Below are 12,329 nucleotides of genomic sequence, written 5' to 3' on the forward strand. Positions count from 1 at the left end.
GTTAGAACTAATGTAGTATCCAGTAATGTCTGGTACCTACAATTAATAGTCAGAGATGCTTAGGTCACACGTTTTCTCCATTCTTATATTAGTAGAACATCAACTGAACCTCTCAAAGTTGAAATCAATGCATATAAAAAATAATTAGTTAATATGGTTCTATGTGTATTAAAAATGTTACATTTATTTTTTTAATGTAACTAATGTAGGGACATGAATTTGTTTTAATATCAGTCACCTGTAATTCTGTCGTCTGAGACGGGGAGGGCATGTAAAAGAAGCCCTTTAGGCTTGGCTGCATGCACATGTGTTGACCAGAGGGATGATCTCATCACTGTTCTTATGCTCCTTTACGTCCCTTATGTCCTGCTTGCTGGCTGGTGGATCTCTTTTTATTTCACAATGCATATTTTTATACATATTCCTGATCATTTTGGTATTTCTATATCTCTTGCAGTGGACTATGCAGTGGAACAAGCACACCAAGGTGTCTTCTTCAACCAAGGACAATGTTGTACTGCAGGCTCCAGAACATTTGTTGAGGAGTCGATCTATGATGAATTTGTTCGGAGAAGTGTTGAACGTGCAAAGAGGAGAGTAGTTGGGAGTCCTTTTGATCCAACGACAGAACAAGGCCCACAGGTATTAAGAAATTAATGGCATAACAGTTTGCACATCTGTTAATATAAGACTGATCATTCCTTCAAAGGACTTGCATTGATTTTTGGCTGACAGTTAAATTAACATAGGGAACTAGAGAATATAGTCAGGGGGGGTTTCACAAGAAGTGTTCATTGAATATTTACAGTAGAGTGCTGTATACTTTGATATAAGTCATTAATGAAGATATAGATTTATCTATTATTGGTGCCACTTAAGATCTGATATAGATTGAATTGATTCATACATAATGGATATTGGTAGATACAACCAGATCCACAAGTCATGCCCACCCCCTAAAGATACCAACATGGTAAACCAATTTTTTTATTACTTCTTTACCTTTTTTAATTTTTACAATATTTACCAAAAGTTTGTTTGGATAACAGCCCAGTGTGCACATGCAGGTGATACCAGCCTATATGCCCTTTTTCCCCAGGTAATACCTTCAGTTCCCTTTGTTAAAGGCCTAGAGGAGATATAACAATGTGGGGTTCTTTATGTGCTACATTAATTGGCCAGGTCGCATTAATTCCATTACTACACCACCAGGATAAGGAATAGCAGATTACTTACCCAATAATGGGTAAAAAAGTTACTCCCTTTACATTCCCACACATTATTGTGAGGTGCAGGGGGAGACCTCTTCATCTTTAGGCTGGCATTTTTATGGAGTTTCACCCTCTTGAAACATCAATGCAGTGCAGATGTTCTGGTATTAACATAGAAGACTGTAGACTCATTGCCCTCTTGCAATGGTAAGTCAGGTATAACAGACTTCTATCTATTGAGTAGACTTTTTTAAGTAGATAAGTAAAACCTTATGAATCATTTGTATTTTTAACTTCTCCAGCCTTCTACTGTATAACTGTATATATTAATAAACATATTTTTTGCTTTTTCTTTCCTTCTGAAGACTGATAAGAAGCAGTACAATAAAATCTTGGAACTGATTCAGAGTGGTATTGCCGAAGGTGCCAAATTGGAATGTGGTGGCAAACCATTGGGAAGGAAAGGACTCTTCATAGAGCCTACTGTCTTTTCCAACGTGACAGATGACATGAGAATTGCAAAAGAGGAGGTAAGGTGTGCCACAAGGACAATTCACAACAATAAATATATATATAGTGTATATCAATAGGGTTCCCACAAAATCTAGTACATGTTTCCACATGTTCCACAATCCAAGTTTACCTTTCAAACCCTAGTATGTCCATCCATCGTTTCTATAGTAGGGACATTAAGAGTAGTATATTAAATTATAAGCAACCACTGACTGAAATTAAATACTCATTACAAATTGAATATAAAATTCCAAGTCTCCCTCAACTTTCCCTTCCCTCCCCAACCCCATGAACCCTACCATTCCCACAAAACGTCAGAAAAATAAAAAATAATGAAAAGTGAAAGATTAAAAAAAAAACACTCCATCACCAAAGTGTGTTCTCCTGGCATAGAAATAATAAAAAGAGGCAATGATTCATTGACCCTTTTTATTTTTATTTCCCATTATTTCTATGGCAGGATGGTGGGATATGAGGTGGTTTTTGCTCTTTCATTTTGGTCTATTTTTCATTTTGTAGGGTTCATTGGGATGAGGAGGGAAGGGGAGTTTGACGGGGACGTGGTACTTTTAACTAAATTTTTAATCAGTATTCTGGAAAACTTTAATTAAAATTTGATTCGGTACCTGTAAGATAGTGTCTCTCTTCACAATTTCTTTTCAATATGGTTGCAGTATATTTGTGTATTGACACCTACCAATATGCACTATATTGCCAAACGTATTGGGACACCTCTCTAAATAATTGGATTTAGGTGTAACAAACACTTCCATGGCCACAGGTGTATAAAATCAAGCACCTAGGCATGCAGACTGCTTCTACAAACATTTTTGAAAGAATGGGTCATCCTCAGGAGCTCAGTGAATTCAAGTGTGGCACCTTGATAGGTTGCCACCTGTGCAATAAGTCCATCTGTGAAATTTCCTTGCTACTAAATATTCCATGGTCAACTGTTAGTGGTATTATAACAAAGTGGAAGCAACTGGAAGCGACAGCATCTCAGCCATGAAGTGGTAGGCCACGTAAAATGACAGAACGGGGTCAGTGCACGCTGAAGCGCACAGTGCACAAAAGTCGTCAACTGTCAATAGCTAAAGACCTCCAACCTTCATGTGGCCTTCAGATTAGCACAACAACAGTGTGTAGCGTGCTTCATGGAATGGATTTCTATGGCTGCTGCATGCACGCCTTACATCACCAAATGCAATGAAAAGTGTCAAATACAATGGTGTAAAGCACGCCGCCTCTGGACTCTAGAGCAGTAGAGACAAGTTCTCTGGAGTGACAAATCACGCTTACTGTCTGGCAATCCAATTGACGTGTCTGGGTTTGGCGGTTGCCAGAACGATACTTACCTGAATGCACTGTGCCAACTGTAAAGTTTGGTGGAGGGGGGATTATGGTGTGGAGTTGTTTTTCAGGGGTTGGACTTGGCCTCTTAGTCCCAGTGAAGGGAACTCTTAAGGCATCAGCATACCAGGACATTTTGGACAATTTCATGCTCCCAACTTTGTGGGAACAGTTTGGGGATGGCCCCTTCCTGTTCCAACATGACTGCACACCAGTGCACAAAGCAAGGTCCATAAAGACATGGAGCGAGTTTGGGGTGGAGGAACTTGACTGGCCTGCAGAGTCCTGATCTTAACCCAATAGAACACCTTTGGGTTGAATTAGAGCGGAGACTGCGAGCCAAGCCTTCTCATTCGACATCAGTGCCTGACCTCACAAATGCGCTTCTGGAAGAATGGTCAAACATTTCCATAGACACCCTCCAAAACCTTGTGGACAGCCTTCCCAGAAGAGTTGAAGCTGTTATAGCTGCAGAGGGTGGGCCAACTCAATATTGAACCCTGCGGACTAAGACTGGGATGTCATTAAAGTTCATGCGTGTGTAAAGGCAGGTGTCCCAATACTTTTGGCATTATAGTGTATTTTTGGTTCACACTGTAATCACAGTACATGAGCTCCCTGAGTAATTGTTTCTTTTGAATCCTGAAATAAAATATATACCATGTACCAGAATGTGTTGGAGAGTTTTCAGTGTTATGTTAATGAATCTACTCAGTTTAAAAATGATACAATTATTGCAGTAATTATGCATCTTTTTGGGATCTCTTTAACCATATATGTCCAGGAATGCTTGTGTAGTTAGTAAATTGTATATGGAAATTACACATTGTAAAAGAAAAGACACTTATTTTTTAAACAAAAACATTCCTTTTAGATATTTGGGCCTGTCCAACAAATATTAAGGTTTAAAACGATGGAGGAAGTTATTGAAAGAGCCAACAATTCTGACTTTGGGCTAGTTGCAGCTGTATTTACCAATGATATTAACAAGGCCCTTACGGTCTCCTCTGCAATGCAGGCTGGAACAGTGTGGTAAGAAAAACCTCTAGATTTTATTTTCCAACTTTTTAAATTAATTTTTGTTCTTATGCTGTATTGATTTTTTTTATTATGCATTATCATAACAATTAATATAAACAAATGGACAAACAATTATATATCCAATACAATCTAACTTTAAATTAATGTAAACCTTACTAAATATGAAAAAAAACTTTAAGATCCTGCAATATCGGTCTTTTTCAAAATGCAGTTTCTTAAATAAAAATACAGGCTGATTTGGATTTCTTCCTTTGGCATTTTTATATAGATCAATATGGCCTTTTCTGAGTCCATGAAAATACTTTAATAGCAAAGAAGCCTAATTAAAGCATATATGACGTCAGCTTTTTGTTTTTAGCTACAGTGCTATTTATGCTGCATATAGCCCAAGGAGCTATTTAATAACAACTATATTCTGAATTTTATAGTAAAAATACAAATGAAACTGCTGCAAGGACATTTCAGCAGAACCTCAAACTAAGACTGGAGCTCTTGACGTTCTGAATTTTGCCCCCATCACTAGTAAGGAAAGAGCAGAACAGGGGCGGACTGACAACTCATGGGGCCCCTATGTCCTTGCCCAAAGTCAAAAAAGCCTATGAAAAAGGTACCAAGGGCATCTCATGGGGCCCCCTACTGACCCCGGGCCCTCGGGCAGTGCCCGAGTTTCCAAATGGTCAGTCCGCCCCTGGAGCAGAATTAATCAATTAAAGGGTATTTAAACACTAACAATGAATTTCTCTTATTTAGTCTCTTAAATATACTATTGAAAGCTCCTTGTTACATCTGGTGAATAAGTGCCTGTTAGGCTTGTCAAAAATGTTGTAAGATGTAACTTCCTATGCTCTCTATCTATGCTGCATTTCTGTTAGTTACATTGCTCCCTGCTATTGTTGAGGAATACAGCTCCCCTTCCCTATGTTATGGAGAAAGGGAGATGGGGTGGTTTTTGAGTCCCGCCTTAAAGTGGTTCTAAAGGCTCAAAGTTTTTTACCTTCATGTATTCTATGCAGGAAGGTAAAAAAACCCTCTGTGTTGAGTGGTCCCACAGCTCCCCCTCCCCAATCCTTACTTGAGCCCCCTCCGATACAGCGATGTTCTCAACAGCTTCTGCTGTCCGGGGACTCTTCCTCCTTATTTGCCAAGACAGCTCCTGCTGCTTGAATCACAGCCAGTGAGCCAATGAGGAGAGAGCAGTGGCTCGAGGTTGAGCAGCTTTTCCTGGGGGCACTGCTTGAGTGGGAGAAGCTAGGAGTGCCGGCAGAGACTCGAAAAGAAGAGGATCGGTGCCAGGGGCGGACTAACAACTCATGGGGCCCCCGGGCAATAGGGGATCATGGGGCCCCTGTGCTCTTGCCCAAACTCAAAAAAGCCTATGAAAAAGGTACCAGGGGCATCTCATGGGGCCCCCTACTGACTCCGGGCCCTCAGGCAGTGCCCGAGTTTTCAAATGGTCAGTCCACCCCTGATCGGTGCTGCTTTGTGCAAAATCACTGCACAGAGCAGGTAAGTATAGATGTGTTTGTTATTTTTAAAAAATTAAGCTTTAGTGTCACTTTAAGGTGGCAACAATGGCTCTAAACACAGTTCACTGAATGAATGTTGTCACCCTAGGACAGAATGTGTTACTGGCTGGAATACCAGGTTTAAAAAAAATATTTTAAAACCGTATATAAAAAAACTAATGCAGCCACTAATTCTGAAGATTGGTCAGCTGTGATAAATTATTGCCCTGGGTTAGCTATGCTTTAAATATGCTATACATATACTTTTAATTTGTTGGCAATTCATATATATAAAGGTAATAAAGTTAATAATATGCTATTGTATAGTATAATATACATTATTTTTATATATATATATATATATATATATATTACACTATACAATAATATAGTGTGGTGTAATAATCGTGCATGGGACGTATCGTAAAAAATAATTTAGTAGCATTCCAACCCTTAACAATTATGGATGCAAACAGCATAAATTAAAAGGAAAACAGATTATTTTGAGTAGCGAATAGTGTGTTGGAGAATAAAAAAAAGTATTTTGCCTTGCTCATGTTTAGGTTAACATAGATGCAATTTATTCACTAAGCTAACTAAACACTATTTTAGTCTTGAGCAATAATATGAAGCTAAAGATCCAATGAGTTGAAATAAGTAAAAATTATCTTTAAAAAAATCACAAAATTGATTTGAAGTTTGATTTAATTAGTTCTTTAATCATTACCATATCTCGTGGGGTTTATTATAGCTATTTATCAATTGCTATATAAAGTAGATTCCAGCATGGAGGCTCTCATAGTCTAAAGAGAAGACTGCTTTTTACAGAGGGGATCAGACAAGGCAGTGGGGTTTCCACATACTGTATATTTGCAAATGTTGTGCACTAAAAACTCTATTTTTAACACAAATTGTAAGGCTGTATTTCTTTTTTAATTACACAGGCTATCTGCTAAGTATACCAGAAAAAATTGTTTACTCCGATTAGAGATATCCTCCAGGCATGGCAAAGAATGCACAAAAAAAGACCAATCCTGTAACTCTAAAGTTTAATACCTTGAAAAATTTTCATTTATTCACCAGAAATTCTCTTTGGATAAATATCACCTTAAATTTAGCTGCAATACACAACACTTTGATGTTTATAAATGAATTCCCATGTGTATTGTACCACTGGTCAACTGATGTGTATTTTAGCAACTAAATCCTGTCCTGCTAATGTGTATTGAGTTGACTAGACATTTTCCCAGTACAATGATGAATGTTTAGAGGCGAGTGCTAAACAATATATTTAGAGTATGTGGAACTGTTAGCCTCTGAAAATTTGCAAGTAATATAGTTTTCATGCAAACTAAATGTGCATATTTTCCTAACGCAGGATAAATTGTTACAATGCTTTAAATGCTCAAAGCCCATTTGGAGGATACAAAATGTCTGGAAATGGAAGAGAAATGTAAGTTCACTTTTAAATATCTTATGAAATCATCACGTTCTATATATGAATGACAGTACTTTGCCATTTTATACAAGAAATTGTTTTCACATGTATTCAGGTGTTAGTGTCAACCTTTTCATGTCAAATATGGCATTACCACTGTAACATATGTAGTTATTTATAAAAATACATGTAAAGAACATCTCTCCTAAAGCCAAACACCTGAGTCAAGAGGCTGCAGTTAAAGAATCCATTCCCCAAACCATTTTCCGCATTTAACTCTGGGGCAACCAAACTAAATGTAGTCATGGAGCCACTACACAAGAACAGCACATAGTACATGAGTCTTGGAATGGAACCATCCATCGCAACTTGATCAGAGAATATACTTTTCAGAGAATGCAAAACTCCAGCCTACGAGCAGTCACCAAAAGGCATCTGCTATTAACTTTACTAGCAAGAAAACATACTTTTTTTGTTACTTTCTGGTTATGTTTTCTTTTTTGTTATTAGAGGCTTGTTTCTGACTTCAGGGCTACTCTTCTTCCACCTGTCAGCACCCTGTACAATAAAAATAGCCATAATGGCCTCTGAATTGCTCTTACTGGACAGGGGAATAGCAGTTGGACAGGACATAGCCCAGAAGTTTGGTAAGTTGGAATATGTTTATAGTGTCTATACCTAGGTTTGCAATATAAGGTCTCAATATCACACATTGGAGTAGATTTACTCAAACTGGAGTGATCAGAATCTGGTGCAGCTGTGCATGGCAGCCAATCAGCTTCCAGCTTCAGCTTGTTCTTTTAAGCTTTTACAATAAAACCTGGAAGCTGATTGGTTTCTATTCAGAGCTGCACCAGATTTTGCACTCTCCAGTTTTAGTAAATCTCTGCCATTGTGTTCCAACTATCCCCTGCACAAGCTAGTCAATTATTAATTGACTATGGGTTTGATTTACTAAAGGCAATTAAACTGCAATTTGCAAAGTACAATTGCACTCTGCAAGTGCAGTTGTTCCAGAACTTAGTAAATGAGCAGAAGCTCTGCTGACTTCCTTCATCTAATCGTGTGCAAGCACAAATGCTGTTTTTTATTTTCCTGGCATGTGATTGGGTATTATTGGCAAAGGGAAGCTTTACCGGATTTACTAAGCTCTGGAGCAACTGCACTTGCAGAATGCTATTGCACTTTGCAAAGTGCACAGTCTATTTGTCTTTAGTAAATCAACTCCAATATTTCTACTATAAAAAAAATTATAAATTAGGTTTTCTCTAGTAGCTAAATATAATAAAAGGGGAACCTACAGTCAGAAACTGGGCACAGTAGACCCACAGTCAGTTTTTGTCTTTATATTTACATTAAGGCTTGGTTGTATAAACCTTTAGCAAGCTCTTTGTGTGTCTCGATAGTAACGGTTGTTTGGGTTGCCAAACCCTTAAATAAGAACTATGAAAACAGTGGGGTTGATTTACTGAAGGAGTAGAACATGTTCATGTTCAAACAGAATTTTTTTTCATTTTCCTTGCACATGATTTGTTATTCTCTGCAAAGTAAATGTCTACTTTATTGCACCTTTCATTCACTTATTAAGTTAAGGCTACCAGATTTTGAAAATTAAATGTGGGGACACCCTACTGACCATACCCACTTTTAACCACAGCCACAAAATGGCCCCATTTGTAGCCACACCTATAAAATTACTCCCCCATTATTAACATGCCCCATTAGTAACATGCCCAAAAACAGACTTTTGGTACAAGAGGAAGATATGTAAAGAAAATAAAGCAAAAGAGAATTAGTGCAGCAATGTGCACCAGAGCAAATTGTGGCAACAGTGAGGTTTGACAAACCTAAGACGTTAAATAAAGCCTGAACATACTCTGTTCTGGGTCACAAATGCATAAAACGCAGAGTGCAGGGGTCAGGCGTAAGTAATATACAGGGTGCAAGGATCAGGAGTAAGTAACACATAGAGTGCAGAGGTCAAGTGTAAAGCTGGACATAGATAGATAGAATTTCGAAGGAAAATTTTTAGGAAAAGTCTTACCAAAATATGTATGAAAATTCTCAGAACATTTGAATATTGTTTATAATATTTTGTTTGCTTGTATTATTTGCTTTTTGGAATGAATGGACTTTATCGAACAAAGGCCACATACACTGTTAGAAATTCATTAGTCCGAAAAAATGTTCCATCCTGTTCCTTTGAATTTTCTCATTACAGCAGTTGAAAACAAACATTGATTTGATCCACTAATGATTAGAAAAATTAATGAACTTTCTTAGAACATTCTTTTCTAAGAATTTTTGTCCGAATTCTCCTTATCTATGGCCAACTTTAGTAGCACAGAGAGTGCAGAGATCAGGAGAAAGTAACACAGAGAGTGCAGGAGCCAGGTGTAAGTAACGTACAGAGTGCAGAGGTTAGAAGTAAGTAATGCAGAGAGTTCAGGCATCAGGGGTAAGTGACAAAGAGAGTTGAGTGGTCAGGAGAAAGTAATGCTAGAAAATAGTGCATTACATTTTTAATAAATAAATGTCCCATATTTTACTTCCATAGTTGAAACATTCTGGCATGTACAGATTTTAAGCTATCATATAGCAATCCAAATGTCTCTGTCTTTAATAAAACACTTTATATTGGGATGTCACTTTGATTTTTTTTTTACTTTGCAGTTTAACTGAATCTTAAGCCCATAATTTCTTATTTGTTTTTCTTTATTTCAGGGGTGAATATGGATTGCGGGAATACACAGAAGCAAAGACAGTGACCATAAAGATCCCACAGAAGAATTCCTAACAAGTTTATGAAAGCCAGCATACTATAATAAAGATGACCATTGCTCGCTAAAAAGAACTAAGATGTTGGTATTCTAGACAACTTTACTGATGCTGACTGGATGAAGGTTAAGATATATCTAGGGATAAGCTCTTTTTGTAGAATATCTGACACCTTCTGTCAAGTTTATTTAGACCACTACTCAGAAGCAGAATGTATTATACAATGACCTCTTTATGCTGTTTCTGTATCTACCAGGTAAAACCTGGACAATATGTATTAGCCAGCCTTAGGTCTTTGATATACTCAATCTAATACATAAGGGAGCCAAATTACTGCCATCTACAATAGATGAACTTTGTATTGAGGTTGTTAGATAGGTAATGCAAAGAAAAAATACTTTTTTTTGCGTAAAAGCTTGTAGATAGGTCTTCTAGCTCTTTGACGTGTCTAATATATTTGATATTTTTTCTGCTAGCATGTTGGTCATTGGACATTTTGCAGTCTTCCAGATTTTGCCACTTTTGGCCAAGTTTACACTTATGTGTATACAAAAATAATAACGTCGAGATTCAAAGCCAGATAACTTACCCTATTTATAAGAACCCTGAACTTTCCTGTGATCTAGCCAATGTTTTTTAAACTGGATTTTAATTGTAAGATTCTTATTACAAATTATGGTCTTAAAATGAAAGAGGAGGTGGGAGGGCAGGGGCTTTCTCTAGTAGTTCCTGTTCTTGATTACTCTGAAGGCCCTATGTTAGGCCTTAGCATTCTAAATGATATATTAAAGCTTCCATTACTGGCTTTATTGCTCAATAAACCGGACACTAGATAAATCAAGCAGATGTTTCATTTTTTGGACATTTTAAATGTTTACTTGAAAAATGGCTAATAAAATCTGGAAGAGTTCTGCTTTTAAGAGGATCCATTATAGAGCACTGTAGGAGACCTTAAAACTAAAAAAAAAAAAAACCATTCAGATTTAAAGTTACTGTACTCCTACTCATAAAGGCTTTCTCTTTTGACTTTGTTTTATAAGTTTATAGGTTGAGTTTTTAGCTTTGTATATATTTGCTTTAAATTGTAATGAGGGCAGGGTTAAGTGTCTTCCTGTTCCTAATCTGTCTGCAATAACTTTAAATATGTGCTGCATGTGCGTGTATATAAATATATATGTATTTTATTCTATGTCTTTGCTTTACACAACTATATAATCTGCCTTTCTCTAGATGCATGCAATGTAGGTGCCCTGCAACACTAATGTTATTCTCAAAATCTAAATTAGAGGATTGTTAAAATGCAGCCCTCAACTTAACCAGTAATATTCATGGTATATTGCATTTGAGTAAGATGTTTATGGTGGTCCACAGTGTTTTAAATGTACCTGATGTCTACTGAGATGTGATAGCCATGAATTATGATAACAGTTGCATGTTTGCTCTAAAATTCTCATGGGGATATTGGTTCCTTAATAATGACATATTCAGATAATGTCTGCTTAAACCCTAGCAACAAGAAAATATGAATGGACCATGATAGAGTATTGTAGTTGTGTGATAGCGGCATTATGATCTTAGCAGGTAGTCTCATGGTACACGCATAATTAGTGGTTAAGAATCCTAAAAACAATCATATATGGGCTTTACAGGTGACAGACATTTTTTTTTCTTTTTTTTAACCATACCTCATGTTAACTGAAAAAAACAGTGCTTTAAGTCTGTGATTTACAAATTCACTTACCTACAATGCCCAGAGAGATTGATATTTATAAAGGGTAGTTTTGCAGATGTTTTAATGTATAGGGCTGGGGAAAAGTAACTTATATGCAAGCCAATGAGACTTTGACCGTTTTATAATAAATGATGAATGTCACAAAATATTGCAAAATCAACATGCATGTTTTGCTTGATCATAATTCATGTATGTACAGCTATTAAAATGTAAAGGATATTAATATTTTCTATTTTTTTTCCATTAAAATTTCAGTTAACTGATTGGTCTCTGTGTGGTTTCTTACAACACTGCTAGGCAATGCTCACCTATGCACTAAATGTAGAAGCAAGTCCAAACTCAATGATACTTCAGAAAGTGCTTCCCCTAGCTTTCCAATGCTCACCATGTAGTGAGTAGGCAGTAGGGAAAAGCAATTGAAAGTCAATAGGCTGGCTTAGTCTACCAAGACCTAAACATTGCATACATTTGTGTCACCATGAAGCATGGCAAACACATACATGTATACTGTATCATTTACGTCAGTACACCCTTCAGACCCAGCAGTGAGGAAATCCCAATAGGAGAAACCCCTTTTAAGAAGTAAAAGAAGAAGCCCTAAAGCACTGTTCTCAATTTCAGTAGGCCACCAAATGTGAATGTCTTCCAGATGGTAATACAGCTATTTTATCAGCAACAGCCTAAAATAATTATTATTTATTGCTATAGCATGGATTATTTCAACAGCAATTCTGTTACAAGTCCTGGAAAACATGCATTTG

The 12,329-nt window shown here is 36.9% G+C and overlaps 1 protein-coding gene across 1 annotated transcript in view; it reads left to right on the forward strand.

The window, feature by feature from the left end:
- Positions 1-11,831, forward strand: part of ALDH1A2 (aldehyde dehydrogenase 1 family member A2) — a 54,960-nt gene extending 43,129 nt beyond the window's left edge. The window contains exons 9-13 of the mRNA XM_089667728.1: positions 458-642; positions 1,577-1,741; positions 3,949-4,106; positions 6,999-7,073; positions 9,783-11,831. Coding sequence (XP_089523854.1) covers positions 458-642; positions 1,577-1,741; positions 3,949-4,106; positions 6,999-7,073; positions 9,783-9,855 — 656 coding nt within the window. The 3' untranslated portion in view covers positions 9,856-11,831. The remainder of the gene's footprint in view (positions 1-457; positions 643-1,576; positions 1,742-3,948; positions 4,107-6,998; positions 7,074-9,782) is intronic.
- The last annotated feature ends 498 nt before the right edge of the window (positions 11,832-12,329 follow it).

Source organism: Staurois parvus, unplaced genomic scaffold (genome assembly GCF_062004578.1).
Source record: "Staurois parvus isolate SC_StPar_1 unplaced genomic scaffold, SC_StPar_1.0 ptg000054l, whole genome shotgun sequence".
In the NCBI taxonomy this organism is placed as follows: domain Eukaryota; kingdom Metazoa; phylum Chordata; class Amphibia; order Anura; family Ranidae; genus Staurois; species Staurois parvus.